General features: G+C 39.1%; 1 protein-coding gene across 1 annotated transcript in view; it reads right to left on the bottom strand.

Moving 5' to 3' along the window:
• The window catches only part of CACNA1D (calcium voltage-gated channel subunit alpha1 D), a 363735-nt gene that overhangs the window by 140359 nt on the left and 204572 nt on the right, over positions 1-18804 (bottom strand). Inside the window, exons 10-14 of the mRNA XM_089781190.1 lie at positions 13118-13205; positions 11736-11762; positions 3631-3791; positions 2869-3094; positions 2519-2726 (exon numbers count right to left, since the gene is read on the bottom strand). Coding sequence (XP_089637316.1) covers positions 2519-2726; positions 2869-3094; positions 3631-3791; positions 11736-11762; positions 13118-13205 — 710 coding nt within the window. The remainder of the gene's footprint in view (positions 1-2518; positions 2727-2868; positions 3095-3630; positions 3792-11735; positions 11763-13117; positions 13206-18804) is intronic.

Raw genomic sequence — 18804 nt, 5'->3', positions numbered from 1 at the left:
GTGGGCAAAATACCCCACCAAACCTCTAGATCTAGCCCACAGACTCCCTGCCTGCCCCCCACACACTCCTGAGAAATGTAGCCATTGCAGGGCTATTTGAACAGCTGTGAGTTCTGGGGGAGGGAGGAAAGGGTCTGCACGCTGGTCCCACCCTAAGCACAATCCAATTGGCCAGTTTCCTGACAAAGGGAGCTGCCTATTGTCAACAAGCAACTTGCAAAGCACCCTCCTCCCCTCCCCTCTCTCGCAGCTGTTCAAAAACCAACCACAAGACACCTGCAACCAGTGCAGGGGCAGGGCAGGCGGGGATTGTGCTTGGGAAGGCTGCTGGCTGGGAGTCAAGCAGGTAAACCTCCAACCCAGAGCCTGCCTCTGGCATCCCAACCCTTTCCCCCCTTACTTCACCTAACTCAAACCCTCTGCCTCCCTCCTACACCCATATCCTCTCCTAGATCCTGCACTGCAATCCTCTGCCCCATGTCACTGCCCTCTCCTGTCCTAGATCACAACCCAAATCCTCTGCCTCTCCTTCTGCACCGATATCCCTTCCCAGATCCTGAACCCCAATTCCCTGCCCCAGGTCACAACTCAAACCCCTGCACCCCAGTCCTATGCCCCAACTCACAACCCACTCCTGCCCTAGGTCACACCCCAAGCCCCTCCACCCCCTCCTACACCCTAGTCCCTTTCCCCAGGTCACAAAACCCCCTCTTGCTCAAGGTCACATCGAAACTCCCTGCCTCCTTCACCCAAACTCCCTCCCAGACCCCACACCTTCTCCTGCACCCGTCTCTTACTGCAAGCTTCCTTCTGCACCCAATCTCCATCCCAAACCCCACACCTCTTCCATTGATATTGAAGAATGAGGCCCTTCACCACTTTCCAAATTCTTGGAGAGGTCCCCCCATAAAAATTATTGCCTACCCCTGGCTTAGGAGACTAGTTTTTGGCACCCATTTTTAAAGGCTTGCTGTCCACAAACCCTTTCTAAAACTATACATTAAAGTGTGTTACACCTTCAAATTAAATTGTTCCAATCTGAGTCCTAACTGTGATTGGGACCATTACCATATTGGTTTAAACGGGGAGAGTTTTATATTGGAGCTCAAATGCGATTAGAGAATGAATTATTTTCATACTTTCAACTGTCTCTTGTAACTTTGCTAATGTACCAAAGGATGAAATCTAAAGGAATTTGTTGATTACTACAGGGGAGGATAGTTTATTACAGCTGATCTACTGTAAATTTAGCACTTTGTTTTGCATTAGTGAGGGAGCCCTGATTATTACAAAACAGATTATAGGGAAATGGTGTATATTTTTCAGCAATTTAAAAGCTTCTAGTTCTATCTCAAAATATATACATCACAGAGACTCTCTCCCTAGATAATTAAGTAACTGTGCAAGCAAGTCATACACACACAAAGGCAACTATTTCAGTCTCCTAATTCATATTTGGACACCTAAATAAGATATCTGCTTTTTCCAAGCTCTTGAGAATTCAGCAGCTTCCTTGGGCACTGTGAGAGTTTGGAAGCTTGGAAAATCAAGCCATTTATTTAGGTGCCTGGATACGGATGTAGCAGCCTGGCTTTAAGCCCCTAAGTTGGAAACACCAACCTAAATGTTTAAAGGGACAGTGTAAGGTTAAGCACGGCCCATTGTTTGTAATATATTTTTTAGAAAATTTAAGACTTACCAAAAACATTTCTCATTAGGGTGGCCTTATTTTTTGGAAACAGTTTTTTTCTTTGTATGTTTCAAGTGTCATCCTACAGAACTTCTATTTGAGTGAATGGAAATTGACACACAGACCCAAATATTCACCCAAACCAAGCACTGCACTTCTATGCTAATGCCTACAACCCTGAATGTGAAAATGACTAGAATAAACAATGAAAGATACTATCCTAATTTTATTGTCCTAGTTGAGAGAAATGCAAAATGTAAATAAACACCATAAACAATGAAAAAAAATAGGTTACATTGTAAGAATTCTTTTGGTTTTAATAGTTAATTACTAGTAACACAGATAAGATTTTTTAAAAGAAACGTATAGTGTCCTTTTAAAGAAATCCATACTTTGTTTTTGTATTATATGACATGCTATGAATCACACAGATATATATTTTAAAAATGTTTTTCAATGTATCCTACTAAGAACTAGTTGAACATGCATCTCCCACAAAATACAAAGTTAACAAGCTTACAGGAAAAACATTATTTCACATTACATAACTTCCAGCTTTTATTTCTAGTTGTGTCTTTGATGGACAAAGAATATTTAATTTAATGAAGTAACATGAAAGCTATGTTGCATAGATAGATCAAATAAGATATGGAACAAATGATACAAATGATGCAAAATTACCAGAATATTGAATATAATGAGCAGAATGTTACTTAAAGTAAACAGAATAAGTAGTATTTGTGATTTTTTTTCAGGAGACAAAATTACCTAAACATTTTTGTTGATCATCAAAGGCAAAACGTTTCATAGGGGGTGAAAGAAAGTTACCTGGAATACAGTTAAAAGAGCTTGTGGAAAATTATCGAAGGTGCTCCGTTTTGTTTGAGTTTCATCAAAATTAAATTTGCCTCCAAACAGCTGCATTCCAAGCAATGAGAAGATTATGATGAAGAGGAAAAGCAGAAGCAACAGTGAAGCAATGGACTTCATTGAGTTTAACAAGGATGCTACCAAGTTGCTCAGGGATGTCCAGTGCCTATAAATTAAAATGCGTGTGTTAACACAAAAAAAAACTGTAAAAGAACAGTGCGTGATGAAATATTACAACAGAGTTTCTGATCACCATACAAGTACCCCTAAAATTAGCAACAGGGAAATGCATTATTTCATAATCTTACCTTGTGACTTTAAAAATACGTAGAAGACGAACACATCGAAACACTGAGATTCCCAGGGGTGACATAATTTCCAACTCCACCAGTATGGTTTCAACAATGCCACCACAAACGACGAAGCAATCAAAACGGTTAAAGAGGGATACAAAATAAGCCTGTAGGCCCAAGCTGTACATCTTTATTAACATTTCACAGGTGAATAAAGCCAGAAGTACTTTGTTTGCAATATCTGGAACAAAACATTCAGAAAACTATAATGTTTCAAATATTTTTTATTTATTTTGTAGTTCTCATATTTTCACTAACTTCTATCCATTTTCTGTGCCAGTTAGCTTATCTCTCTGGAGGGAAATACACATTGCTTCCTTTGTATTTGACACCATTAATGTTACATCATTCTAATTTATTGCTAAAAACATAGCTCAAACCCAGACTAGAATTAAGACAAAATGATTCACAGCCTATTCTGCTGTGCAAATTAACATTTGTCCTTCCTTATCTTTAATCACATGGCTTGATAATGGTAATATGTCTAAAGTATAATGGCACATGTTTACAATTTGGCACTGAAGGTTTTTGCCTGCAAATTATCTCATTAAGCTGTGTTGCAGCTGTGGAAATAGAAAACATTGGCCATGCCCTATCAATTTCTTTAGCTGGAAGTACTTAAGATAGCAAATTAACTACCAAATGGCAAAATGCAGAAGTAATCAAGGAGCATTTTCAATTTTCTGTAGTCAAAAACATGGAAAATGGTCTTTGTACCTTGGATCTGTGTCAGCCAGTCAGGTTGATTGTAATGTTCAGAAGAGATAGTTAATGTGTTCAGAAAGACCAAGACAATAACCAGCCAATAAAATGAAACAGATTTTACTGCAGCTCTACATTTTCTTCGATTGAATCGGTTCCAGCGACGCCAGCGTCGACTGAAATTTAGAACAAAAACAAATGCATTATTCCCTTGAAAAATATTACAGTCTTTGAATTTAAAGATCTGTGTTGGGAGAAAGATTTGTGGGTGTATATATATCTGTGTACATATAAAACAATGAAAGAAATCTAGAAAGCAGATTTGTGTATTACTACCAAGTGCAGCTACAAAGATGATAATTTTGTTCAAGTTCAGAGCCAAATAAAAAGAAAAAAAATGAAAACTTTAACAAATGAGTCTTTAATATTTCTGTATAACCCATGCAATCTTTGTACCAGTTTACTAGATTGTGACATCACTAAATTAGGGCATTTGTCAAAGCCAGCTCAATATCCTATGACCAAGAACATCAAATTACATTTTATTGCTTAATTAGATATACCTAAATAAACTAGATCTGGCTTCAGATTAAGTTTAATTTAAGAATCAGAATTTGCATTTCAGGTTGAACTATGATTACAGTTTGGGTTTGCATTAAACAATGTGGGAATGTTATAAGATGAACTTGTGAGAAACTTCCCTATAATGATGGAACTTTCATAGCATCAAGAGTTCCTAAAAATTCTACCAATTTAGGCTGAAATCCTATGACAATGAGTGCACATGCTCATGGGACATTTGATGCATATAAATTGGAGTTGGAAATTAGGCCAGATCTAGTTCTGAGTTTCACTCAGAGGGGAAGGATGGTCCAATGGGATTTGGGAGACCTGAGTTTGTTCTCTGCTTCCACCAGAGCTTCCTGTGTGATCTTGATTATGTCTGATCATATCAGATAGATAGATAGATAGATAGATAGATAGATAGATAGATAGATAGATAGATAGATAGATAGATAGATCCACAGAAGTGGATTTGGATAACAAATCTGAGTGCCCCATGCCAATGTCCCTATCTAAACCCAGTGGAGTTAGTGGAAAAACTCCCATGACTGCAGTGGGAGCTGCAGTTGCTTTCAGAAGGGGAAGAGCTTGAATATAGGGGTGTAGTTTTTGCCCTTGTCCAATATACTGTAATGCACTTTACAACTGAAATTCTTAGGCTGATGCTATTTCTGATCATAAACATTATTTTTTGTTTTTGTTTATACTCTACAATATTTAAATAAATTGCTACTAATAATGATATGAAAAGTCTTAGGGTACATCTACACTTGCTCCCTAGTTCGAACTAGGGATGCAAATATAGCCGACCAAAATTGCTAATGAAGCGGGGATTTAAATATCCCACGCTTCATTAGCATAATCTCGCCTGCACGCTATTCCGCTCGCCAGCTGATTCAAACCAGGAAGTATGCTCCAGAACGCATTGGTTCAAACTAACATTACTCCTCATTTTTTGAACTAATGCATCCTGGAGCGCACTTCCTGGTTCGAATCACCTGGCGAGCGGAATAGTGCACAGGCAAGATTATGCTACTGAAGCGCTGGATATTTAAATCCCCGCTTCATTAGCAATTTTGGTCGGCTACATTTGAATCCCTAGTTCAAACTAGGGAGCAAGTGTAGACGAACCCCATGTACCTCTGCTGCTCTGGATTAACAGGTATCATACGTAGTATACATAAAATTAGAAATGTTAAAATCTGCCTCAGGTGGTAGATCTGAAATGTAGTGGTGTCTTCCTAAAAATAAATGAACTGGCCAAAACAAACAGTCAAGCAGTGTGTGAGGTTCCTTCATTTACCTTAAACTCATGCTTGTGATTATTGATAAGGCTACTAGTCACGGGCATTTTTAGCAAAAGTCATGGACGAGTCATGAGCAATAAACAAAAATTCAAAGCCTGTGATCAGTCCATGATTTATACTATAAATATTCCTGATTAAATCTTGAGGGGAGAGGTCACTGCTCAGGGGGCTCTGCTTGAGGGGGCCCAGTGGCACCAGCTGTGGGGGGCCACCAAATAGCAGCTGCCCTGGTTACCCTGGGACCACTGCTGGGGGCCAGCAAGCAGCAGCTACTCTGGCTGCTCCAGAGACTGCTTCCATTGGCCACCAACCAGTGGGTGCTCCAGCCACCATACCTGCTGCTTGAGTGCTTCCCAGAGCCAGCTGCACCAAATACTGTTTGTGGCTGCCTGAGTACTGGCCAATGTGGCTGGCCCTGGGGCCACCTGTGCAGCTGGCTGCAGAGCCACTCCAACAGCTAGTGTGGCTGTCCACAGTGTCAACTGTGCAGATGGCACCAGAGCCACACTGGCCACTGCAAATGTCTTGAAGGTCGTGCAAAGTCATGGAATCTATAACTTCTGTGATCTCCATGACAGAGATGGAGCCCTAATTATGGAAAATAGTAAATTGCTCAGTTGCAATTATGGAAAAGTTTCAGTGCCTCTGAACTATAATAAACATATGAAGAAAAATCCCTGCACTGAACTAACGTGACAGTGTGTTCATGAGCACTCTTGCCAACTACATTGTGTACTTAGCCATCATCAGTATTCTCACTGACTGGATGTACAAAATCCAGTATTTTTTACTCTTAGGGCACAATTCTGCATTGCTGAAGTCAATTAAAAAATGATAAAGCTCCAAGAGCTTGATCACTCAGAAGAGTTGGGATGATTCTTGGTCATTTCCAACCACCTGATCTAGGAAGTCAATCAAAAGGGTGCTGGTCACTGGATCAGCCCCTAAAACCTTAAACAGTGGCGCTGTCTACACACTGGCATGAATTTCCGGAAATGCTTAAAACAGAATAGTTTTCATTATAAGTATTTCCGGAAAAAGAGCGTTTACACTGGCAGGCTGCTTTTCCGGAAAAGCCCTTTTTCCAGAAAAGCATCCGTGGCCAATGTAGACGTGCTTTTCCGGAAAAGAGCCCCAATCGTCATTTCCACGATTGGGGCTTTTTTCCGGAAAAGACTCCTGGGCTGTCTACACTGGCCCTTTTCTGGAACAGTGTTCCAGAATAAGGACTTATGCCCGAGCGGGAGCAGAATAGTTTTTCCAGAATAGTGGCTGATTTTGTACAGTTCAACGTCGTTGCTTTTCCGGAAATTCAAGGGCCAGTGTAGACAGCTCGCAGCTTATTCTGGAAAAGCGGCTGATTTTCCAGAATAAGTGGCCCAGTGTAGACACAGCCTGGAAGTTTTGTAATAAAGTGACAACATTCTTTACAAAACGTTCAGTGTTTACAGATTTAGGGCCTAGACCAAAGACCATTGGCAGAAAGAGTATAGATAATCTTGGTGATACTAGCCAATAGCCCGTCATAAAAAGGGATTTTCAGGTCTCTCCTCCATGTCCGTCTCTCTCTCCTCCTCCTCCTGCCTCCCCCCTCTCTCTCTCAGCTCTCCTCCGCCTCCCTCTCTTTCTCCGTCTCTCTTTCTCTTCTCCCCCTCCTGCCTCTCATGGCTGTTTGGGCTCTGCACTCCCCATGCAGAGGCAAGCAATGCAAGTGGCTGTTTGGGCTCCATGCTCCCCATGCAGCACGGGGACTGCGGAGCCCAAACAGCCGCTTGCTACATTTGCTCCCCTGTGGCTGCCCGGCTGAGCAGCGCAGAAGTCAGCCGAGCACCACGGCGGGAGGCAACAGCGCCCCCCAGAGGCAAGACGTAACACTACAGTGTTACAGAGTCACAGACATTGGGCTACTATATATATATGATTCTGAAAATGCAGCCCCAGGGGTGTGCAATTTTACACATCATATGTAAGGGTTTCCAGGTTTTAGTGTGAATTAAGCTTAAAACAACACAAAGTATCAGTTGAGGAGCATAGCACATATTTTCTTCCTTTCCTAAAATGTTCACAATTGCACATACAAAGATAAAAGGGGAACATCAAAGTCTGATATTGTCCCATTATGATGCATCTTCAGAAAAACCTGTGCAAATTTCAACTTGAAAATAATGGAAGCCATTTTCATTATCTTCCTATTTTTCAAGAGGAAAACTGAAATTTTAAATGTTACAGTCTGATAAAGACAATGAGGAGTCCTTTAGCATCTTGGAGATTAATAGATTTATTACAGCATAAGTTTGCATGGGTAAAACCCACTTCATCAGATGAATTGGAGTGGAGTTTAGAGAGGCATGGGAAAGTATAAGCACAAGCTCCCTTCCATTTGAACGATGACATCTTCTGCATAAGTGTTTCCACTGACGACAGTTGTGGCAGTTTTGTACAGTGAGAGAGAAATTAGGTTCCAACCCAATTAGGGCTTTTACAGTGGAAACCCCAAACCTTAATTTCCATCTGGAAGCCAGTAGGCAGACACTGGAGGTCATAGACACAATAACGTAAAATGCTTTTCCTATACATATCCACCTAATAAGTAGGCAGCTGCATTATACCTCTAGCTAGGACTTTATACTATACTCATTAACATGGCATCTCCTTACATTATAAATTTACAGAAATATGCATAGGAAGATCTGCCTGTCTTCGGCTTTCTTTGTTTCTTGTCTTATTCTGGGTAAGTTAGGTTGGAAAAGTAAGATTTACCTTTTGATTTGAAGGCAATGAATCATGGTCAACCTGATCTCTTCTGGATGTAACTTCCAGATTAGTGAGCCAGTTGCTGAGAAAGATTCTAGAGACTGATTGTGCCACTGTTCAAAAAGACAGCTGTTGTGGGAGGTGATGATCGTGCAGGAAAAGATGGTCTCTCAGAAAACAAACCAGCCTCACAGAGGAGTTACATTATGATTGAAAACTTGAATTTGGCTCAATGCTTATCAGGAATCCAAGGAGAATTGAATACAGAAGCAACATGTGATTTGTAATCTCTGCTACTGAACAGACAGGCTGCTGTGTTTTGAATTTAATATAGATCTTTAGGGATCAGTGATTCCATTCCTAAACATAGAGAATTACAGTAGTCAAACCTGAGGATCACAAATATGCAGATTACTGGTTTTAGGTCCAAATCCAAAAGAGTGGGGTGCAGTCTTTTTTCTTGACATTGATAGGTGAAAAGGAGAATTTCGCAATCATGTTTGTTTAGGTATCTGGGAGCGATGAGGAGATGAGGAGAACAATTAATTTGAAAATTATTTTAATAATAAAAAGGCAGACATCCCCAGTTGAGCCTAGTGCTACATAAGTGAATAGTTCTTCAAAGCACTTCCTGTTCTCAACAACTGTTGAAGTCAGACAGACCTGATGGTAATGTAGAGTTGGATACGACTGGCACTTCAGTCCATGCTGCCTTGCAACTTCCCCAGCAGTTTCATGAGATGAAGAAAAGGCTGGAGAAGCAGATAGATCTCTGTAGGATAACTACAAATCAGAGTTCTAGAGGTGTAGGAGCTAATGACCATAATGCCTTTTGGGAACATCTAAAGCTCTTTTAGTATGTTCTGAATAACCCCCCCACCCAGTGAGCTTCTGAAGTGGGAAAGCAACATTCAATAGCTGACAATATCAAATACTGTTCCAAGATCCAGCAATATGACAGTACGGCCCTTGCCTATGACCAAGAGGATGTCAAACTTCAGTGCCATGAGCACTGATTTTGTTCCATATTTCAGAATATACCTGTCTCAGAGGTATCCAAGAATACCAGTAGAATCTAGAGAAAGCCTACAAATTACTGGTGATCTACTCAGTAAATTTGCTTGGGAATGGGCAGTGGTGGAGAGATTGGTTGCATTAGCTAGTTCCTTACATACTGGTTGGTTGCATTAGTTAGTTCCTTACATACTGACTGGATTATGATAAGCTTCAGGTGTGGTGGGAACTTTTCCTCCTCAAATGATGTGTTCATAGTGTCATTTGGTAGAGGTCTTAGATGCTCACAGTTCTCTTTTACCAGAATGGGTGTATTTCAGAGTGAGTTGTTAGCTTGCTTTTCCTCTAGAGCTTCTACGATTTTCTGTTGTAAAGGGCCAAATTCAAAAAGGAGATGTCTTAACAATACTCTATCTGTTTTGAATCTACGGTTTCTGAAGTCTCTGGTGGCATTTCAGATGCAGATATTCCCCTTTGAATAGTAAATTACAGCTAACTTCACAGGAGCAGATATTGATTTGTGGTATTAACTGGAGACAAATTTAATATCAAGCATGATTTAGAAGTTGCTAAGGTGAAGAGAGATAACTGCCCAATGCAGTTATCTATTCTCAAGATGGCACAAACATGGGTCTGAAAGAAATGGACACTATTTTCTCACAAATGCAGATAAAAAGGCACTCTGGGCCATGCCTACTTGTTGATTATGCATAAGTAATCCTATTTCTAACAAGATTCCAAATTGTAAAGCTGCATAACAAATGGCAACACTTGACCTTGATCCGGGTGAGACATAATCCACTCCAGCTCTTCCAAATTGCTTTCCATAATCTATCTGTGCTTCCTGCGTCTATTGTGTGATCCTCAACTCTTTAAAAAGCCATAATCTCATGCATTTGTTCCATTTCACTGGCAGGGCCAGAAGCAATGGAACACAGAATTTAGGATCATTGGCATATGAACTCAATGTCTCTTCATTAATCTACCAGTGAATTGACATATACGTTGAGCTGTAGGACTGACATGATGAAACCACACCACATCGCACATGAAAAGACTTCCAAGGCAGAAGAAAATCATCTACAACTACACTTAGGGATCTTTCATTTAAAAAGAAAAAGGCCACTCGAAAGCACTCAAAAGAAAAGGGCCACTTTTATTGGCCATAACCGGCACATCAGAAAGATGTTGTAGTCAGCAGCAACAAAGTAGCTGTTAGATCTAATAGAATGGACACGATATGCATGTCAGCTGTTAAAACCACAATTCATCAGTGTTGCTACTGATCCAAGCCTGAAACAAGTTTTACCACGAACGAGGAAATTGGAGGAATCCAGCTTCCAGAGTTGCTTTGTTAGAACCTTCTCAATTATCTTCTTGATTATCTCTATTGTTCAACTGATGTCTATGAAAAATAGCCTGGAGATTGTTTGCAAACTGGTCATTATGACTATCTGCAATCCACAATTCGTTGTATGTGCCACATAACTGGCCACCTAAGTTAGACGGCATTGTTTTTGTTCTGTGATTGAGCAACCTGACCTTTATAAGCAGGAGTCTATTTTCTGTTTGCAAATTTGTTTGTTACAGGTTGGATCTCTATAATCTGTACTTCCCTCTTCCAGCAACATCTGTGGTCTGGCATCCATGAGTGTTCCTAGGCTGGAGCGCTCACAGGACAAAGCCAGGGGCTCCACGCTCAACACCTCCTCCCCTATCCTTTCAGAGTTTCAGGAGCATCACAAATAGCTGATTTGCAATGTTCAAGCTCACAAAGGAGAGGAGAAGGAATGGAGATGGGAGCACACAGGAGAAGAGGCAGGGCAGCAGTGGACTCCTTCAGCTGTCAGCAAGGGACAGAATCAGAGCCCAATGGCAGCAGGGTTACATTCCTAACCCTTGGCCACAAGGCCCCATCGCCAACCTGCCTCTTCCTCTAAGCACTACCACGTATCCCCACCCCAACAATACCGGCCCACCTGCTGCTACTGAAGCAGAGCTCCATAGAAAGTGGCATTGGAGGGGCTAGCACTGACCTCCCCCGGTACAGCAAATTCCTTGTTTCGAGACTATAGAGGTCCCGAGAGTGCTGGACGAGGCAGGTTCAACCTATATATGCAATTTCTCAATACATGTTCTATGCAAATGAAAAAAATAAAGAACTTTCCACAATGAAAGTGACAGAGGAGTCAATATCATGATTGTTTATTCTTGCTTTTACTTGTTTTCCAATGAGCATTCTTGTAAATAAAAATTCCCTTGCCCAAATTTTTGAAAATAAGTGAAGTTACAAATACCAAAAATCTAACTGATAGTTTAAAGCACTTTTCCAATAAAGTTCCTGAATCCTCTTCAACTATATTCTCTAATATCTCATCAGTAACATTTTTCATCCAATCAAATTCTACTATAGAAAATACAGAATGATGTGTAAACTATCACAAGGAAAAAAGTGATGAAAAAAGAGAGGAAAATACTGACCTGAACTTGGATTTTGAGATAGTTTGACTAAAAGAAAAGGAAAATACATTTTTAAGAATACACAGAAATACAAATTTACATAACCCCTTCTCTCTGGAATGCTGTATTTGGAAATCAAAACAACTGAATTATTCAAAGTTTGTGCATAAAAGTGTATTCTCAACATAAAGCTGCATAAATGCTGAAGTACTATTGTCATCTGTTTACAACTGTTTTTCTAATATTATTATTTACAAACCATGGATTTTACATGAGAGAGGATGGAAATTTTAAATTTTATCCTCTGTGGACCAGGATATAGTTATAAAGCACAGGTATTTGCAGAGAAATTATTCTGGATTTTAAATGGCTGATTCAATGTACTTTGGGAACATACTGGAAAAATGATGTTATATGAATGAAAATCATTATCACAATCATTATGTTAGTAGTATATATACAGCAACCTAATAATTCTCAGTTTTTAGCTATTGGTAAAATATGCATACTATAGATCATCATTCAAGTTATAAAAGACATTAGAAGATTTACCCTCCGTTGCCTAGGTCCTTCAGGGTTAGGGCCTGGCAGTGCAGGAGTGTAGGAGTCAGGGCAAGGGCCTTGAGGATGTGGGGGGAGGGAACAAGAAAGGAAGCTAGGAGCATGGGTGTTTAGAAAGGAAGGGTTGAGGGGTACGGAGGGGCTCAGTGTGAGGAATCCCATCCAGCAGGGCTATCTCTTCCCACACAAGCTGTCAAAGGCCTTCTTTCTCCTCCCCCTCCCAGCCCCCCCCCCCCCCCCCCCCCCCCCCGGCTCCTCAGCTAGCAGGGGCCTAACTCTTTCCCCCGCCCATCTCTCCCAGCTGCCAACAGCCTTCTGTCTCCCCTGGCCACCACCATGTTATGGAAAACAGTCCCATTCCTGGTACTTCCCATTTTCTTGGCACAACCAAATCCTTACCTTGCTTTAAGTTAGGATAAGAGGAAACTGCATACCAAATTAGGTGGTTCTAGCTCTTACCATTTTGGAGAAGTTCTTGAACAAACAGACACACAGACACATGCAAATTTCTAAAATAGATATAGATTAGTTTCTGCTGCATTTCTTTAGCTTATGTCTCTTTTTTTCCTGGGTGATTTCAAAGCAGTAAAATTAAAAAGCTCTAAAACCTTTGTAAATGAAAAGCTCAAATGGATACTTAATGAAATATATCTATTTGTCCTGACTCCAGAATTTTAGATAAAAGTTTGGTTCTATTTTATCATGAACGACATAAAGCATCTTGCAAAACTTGAGTATTACAAAGCAAATATGTTTCAACAGGTAAAAGAAAAAAATGGCTCCTTTAAATTCTAGGTTGTTGAAAACACTGACATCTTAATTGGATCTGTGTACGTACTCACCATAGACTGCCACAGCATGCCGGGCTCTCGCCTTCTCCACTGACATTCTCAGTGTTCACAGATTCAGTTTCACTTGTGGGCATGCTTGCTGTTAGAAGACAAAATAAGTGTTAGATTTACAGTCAAAGTCAGCCCATTGCACATGATTTGCTTTTATATCTTATTAAAAGAGCACCTCTGCTTGTTTAGGTTTGCCAAGAGTTTTATTCAAAAAGCAGAATAGCAGCAGGAAGTCATAATGTAGAAGACTCTTTAGCTGCTTTTTTTTTTGTTTGTTTGTTTGTTTTTTGGTAAAGTTAAATGCACAGGACTCCAGGTTGTATTAGAGGATGTTTCTATTGTCTCAACAATTTAACATGTCTATTGAAAATGTACCACAGAGCACAATGAAGCAACATTGCACTTAAAAGATGCTGTCCGGAAAAAAGAATATGCCTGGCCTAACCTGCGAGACGAGACCTCTTTTGTGTGATGTGTTTCAGTATCATGTTTGAGGGTTTTTTTTCAGAGGCATACCGTAAGAAAGGTAATAGTTGGTCCCACCTATTATGCCTGACAATTCCAATAAGTGCAATAAAGGTCCTTTCAAACAGAAGAGAAGCCATCACACTCTGATCAATCTGATCAAGTTGAGCACTCTCTATTTTTATTTTCCACATTAAAAAAGTAAAACATGAAGGCAAGGAGCTAGCAAGCAATTTCATCTGAAAATATGACGAGTAATCAGGAAGGAGCGCTGGGAATGGCGTAATGGGTAATATAAATGAGAAGGAAGATTGCCTGTGATAAAAGGGGATTATAATATTTGTTACACATTGGTGACTTACTACACGTGGCGAAATCACTACTGAAGAGATAGAGACTGTAATTAATGGTTCATTAGACAAAAATCTGCTGATACTGGTTACGCTCACTGATCCTCAATTCAACAGTGGTGTAAGAAGATACCCACCTGCTGCAAAAGGAGTTAGGAAAGCAGGAATGAGCATACTATCAATCATTCTTTAAACTGAACATTATTACTTTGGCTGCACTTGTCAAGATAAAAGGTAAACCTTAGCATGCAGACTACAAGGGCTTATACTCTTGCCCATTTATGAAGTGGGGATGCCATCATAAGTAGGAAAACTAGAGTGAGGATAAAATTAGCATCGAAGTTACTGGAGAGTAGTAAGGACAACTGCCAATTAGACTTTTGCTTTTAGTATATTAGAAACCGTTGCTGGGATCTTTGTTCAGTGTCTAATGTTTTTTTTACCAAATTGATCACTAAAAAAAATTTTTGTATTATTGTTTTTGTGATTTTTTTTTTTTTTTGTTACGGTTCCTGAAATGACAGTCCTGAAGACTGAAGGGACAAATTTTCATTTACACTAAAGCTCCATTATTCCATTATTCTGGCATTTTAAAGAATCTGCATAGTGGGTGTAAATTTCACATACCTCAGTATCATTCAGAACCAGGCCTTCTAGTATTTATTGTCCATGGGTCAAGTATAGAACAAGCAGTACAAGATTCTCCACCTGCCAAATTACATCAAACCTGACCAAGAGAGACCATCTCTAGGTGGCAAGGGGTAGCTTAGTTTGCATATCCAGTCATTTCTGGACTTGATGGTGAGACTGCCAACTCTAGATTAGCCAGATTCTCAGCTAATGTTTGCAGCAGCCGAGCATCTGGTACTGCAAATATCTTATTACATGAAATTTCACACCTTCTTAGTGTTGCATTAAAGAGACAAGAAACACAATCTAAAATGCTCATGCAATTGTTCAAACAAAAGAAGACAGCCCAGTCAGTAAACACTGCAAAACATAAGATTCCTTTGTTTCAGATAGTTCTTTTAAAAAAGACATAAGCAGCTCCTTTATATTGAACTTAGATCACACATGTGCCTAATTAGCACATGTGCATCACTTACAAGATATTCTTCTTTACAAATGAGACAAAACATTAAAAAATCAACAATTAATATTGTAAGTCTTGTATGAAAATTTTAGTTACAGTTGCAAAAAAGTTGAAAAGGGATTATTTTAATGTCAAACAATAAGTCACTGGCAGTCACATTTCCCTTAGTAGAAAGGATTCATGGATAGATTGGGTAAATCCCAGCTCTATAGATTAATAATTTTTAAAAAGCTTAAGAAATAATGTTTTGATAAGCCTACTTAGGGTGCTATCTCATATCTGCTGTTTAAACAGATGTTAAGTTTTCTTCCTTTGGTAATTTCTGCAACATTATACCGTAAGATTTTGCAAGCAGAAAAATCAACATTTTAGCCATGGAGAAAGAAGAAAAAATACAGTTTGTTTTATAGCAAAAATTGATATTATTGAACTAAACATGAAACTAAACTTTGGTTGTTCTGAAGAACTGTTAAACCACCAAATTTCCATGCCATGGGTAATGAAATATCAAAATATTCTGGAAAGAATTAGGTGAATCTTTAACACACATCTTGGGCTATTCTATGAATGACAAATTAGATCTCAGGACATCCATTGACAGATACTGTGACTTAATATAAGGGTTTGGTGAGACTATGCTGTAGCTAAGCACAGAAATATGTGCATTCAACAATAAAAAATGGGCATTTATGAAGAACAAGTACACCATCCAAATAACTTTGTTTGGCACTAATTATTCATATTACCTGCATGAGCAATATTTTATTTCTATCCATTATAATAATCTTGTCACAAGTTTATATAAGGCAGGGGAAGTAGAAAATCACTGTTTAAAATTACATTAAGATTCATTATTGTGTTAGATAAAATATTTTAAACTGGGAAAATATGAGTTTATTACCAGTTCTTTTAAAAAAAATAAGACAAGTGGTCTAAAGGTCCAATTCAAGAAAGCACTTAAGTACATACTGTATTTAAGTCTATTCCTATTACAGGCAGTACTAAATTAGATGCCTACATGTGCTTCCTGAATAGCGACGTTTCAATGTGCAGCAAAGCTTAAATGTCACCACATAATTGTAGCAGTGTTTCTTTAAGACACTGGAAAAGCAAAAATACTCTGCTGTACTAAGGGTTGTGGCAGTTGCTACGGTAACTAGTGAGTTGCTGAATTTTTTTTCTTCTGTGTAGTAGAACAATCAGTTATATTTAAACTACATAATTCATGGGTATATTAATTCTCCTCCTAGACAATGTCCTTCCTCACAATTCTTCTAATATTTTTTGCATGGATATATCTTTCTCCACATTTGTTCAGAACCCTTCTCTTTTCCCTCCCGATGGAAAATGTTGAGCCTGACCTTGCACAACTGACATCAATGAGAATTATGCTCCTTATTTCAATGGGAAGAAGATAGGCTTCTGGGACAGAGTTTCCTCTCAGATGAAGTTTCCTCTCAGAACTCAGTGGAGTTATTCTGCATTTACACTGGTGTAGCAGAACAGAATCTGGTCCTGTGTCTTGTGCTGGAATTCTGCAGCCTTTCCCCTTGCTTGCCAAAACTGGGATCAGGTAGACTCAGGAGAAAGTGATTTTTCAACTACCTCATTTGAAATGCTTATTCCCTTGAGTAATCAGTGAGATTAGGGCATAATTCATAGAAATGAATGCATACTTTAGCTAACATATAATACCATGTTTCCCTCACACATACACCAGAGTAACTCCGGAATGACTCCAGTGAGATCAGTGGAGTGGCAAAGGTGTAAAACAGATATTAAGAGCAAGGGGAATTCAGCCCATTGTTTCCAGGCTATACTATACTTACATCCTACAAAAATGGGAAGTTCAGGTCTTGTGGCACAGGTCTATTGATTGACCTCCACTTAAGAAATACAAAATGGAAGCTTTAAACTACTCTCCAGTTTCTTGTAATGTGTCAATCGGGGTGTGTCTACACAGCAGCATTATTTTGTAATAATGGCCATTATTCCAGAATAACAATGTGAGCATCTACACGGCAATTCTGTTATTTTGAAATACATTTGAAATAACAGACAGCTTATTCTAACTTCTGTAAACCTCATTACATGAGGAATAACACCTATTCTGAAATAGCAATTCAGACTAATTATTCCCCAGTGCCTCCTGCGGCTCTAAATCAAGATAGCATGTCCACATTAGGGAAGCCTACCTCGGACTCATTTTGAGGCTTTGTAGTGTAGACATGCCATTTTGAAATAAGCTATTTTGGAGTATTTCTTCTGGAATAGCTTATTTCAAAATAAGCATGCAGTAGATATATCCACAGTGACAGGGTTTATTTATTTATTGTATATACATATCATAAGGTTTATACAATGTTTATACAATGGCATAAAAATAATGTAACTTTAAGACAAGCCTTGAATTCAATCCTAGCAAGATTTTATTACCAGTCAAAAATGTCACCCTACTTTACCTCAGTTTAGCTACTTTAAGAAAAACAAAGATTCTAGGTAAAATCCTAGTCCCAGTTGAAGTTATTAGGAGTTTTGCCACTGGTTACAATTAGATCAGGATTTCACCTTCTGTTTCTCCCAGGATCATGATCCTATTTCAATTTGAGACATTGTAGGTGTAGTGCTGGAGGAAAGTATGGGGAGAAACGATACAATAATGGATAGAATAGGGGAACTTAGAAACCCAGCATGTATTAAACTCTAATTATAAGACAGCTGTGAATGGCAATATAGAGAATTCTAGCTTCAGGAGCTATGAAGACAGCAAGCCTTTCAATCCCAAGCACAGCTCAGTAGCAATGACTGCAAGAGCCCACCCACTCTCACTAATCCAAACTGACAGTGGTATCTGCATTGGAAAGGCATAATTACATGACCATGGCCTTTTAAAGAGAAGGAATTTATGGGAAAAAATAACAGTGTATAGGATGAGTCAGAAGGATACTTTATGGCCTTGTGTTAGAGCTCAGGTGTGCTAAGTGAGAGACATGTTTTTCTTTTCCCTCCCTAGATGATACAAATGCACAGAAATACACAAGGATTATCTTCTTTATTAAGATTTGCTCCCTTTTTTAGTGCTCCCCTGGAAAATTCATCTAGGACACTAGAAAATATAATCTTAATTCAAATTATATGAATCAGTTTCAAATGTAAAGTGATTGTCTGAAGAGATCAGGAAATACCCCATGTAACATTTGATATTTTTCCAAAGCATACAGTATTTAGGTCAAATATATCAGCTATTGCAGACTCTTAACTGTAATTTAACTAAAGTGGTTGTGCCTTTCCACAGCAAAGCTAGCTGCTGATATAAGTGGAATTTGCAACTATATGTTCCTTATTAATATCATTGTGACTTGAACAAGTTGCTATTTATGTTATTTTCTAAAAATACACCGCAGGATTTTTTTAAGCAATGCTTATTTTGTTTAACAGACACATATCTATTTGTTTATCTGCCTACATCTGAAAAGTACATGAACTTTTTTATAGGTTGGCATTTTAAAGACTCACCAGATGATTAAGGTCTAAGTTAAACACATTATCACTGAAAATTTCCCAGGAATTGTTAATTTGGGTCATTTCTATAGGAAATCTTCAATAAACACTAACATGTCCTAATCCAGTGATCTCCAACCCTTTTAACCACAATTTAAGTGCAATGTAAGAGCTACCTCAAACCCAAATACCCATGCCCCACTTCCTTCCTGCCCCTTCTCTGAGTCCCTGCCCCTGCTCCATCCCTTCTCTGAGGCCTCACAGTGCTTACTCCAGCC

This window comes from Pelodiscus sinensis, chromosome 11, assembly GCF_052426305.1.
Source record: "Pelodiscus sinensis isolate ZL-2025 chromosome 11, ASM5242630v1, whole genome shotgun sequence".
Taxonomy (NCBI): Eukaryota; Metazoa; Chordata; order Testudines; family Trionychidae; genus Pelodiscus; species Pelodiscus sinensis.
Note: the sequence above shows the minus strand (reverse complement) of the source record. Positions and strands in the feature narration are given on the sequence as shown.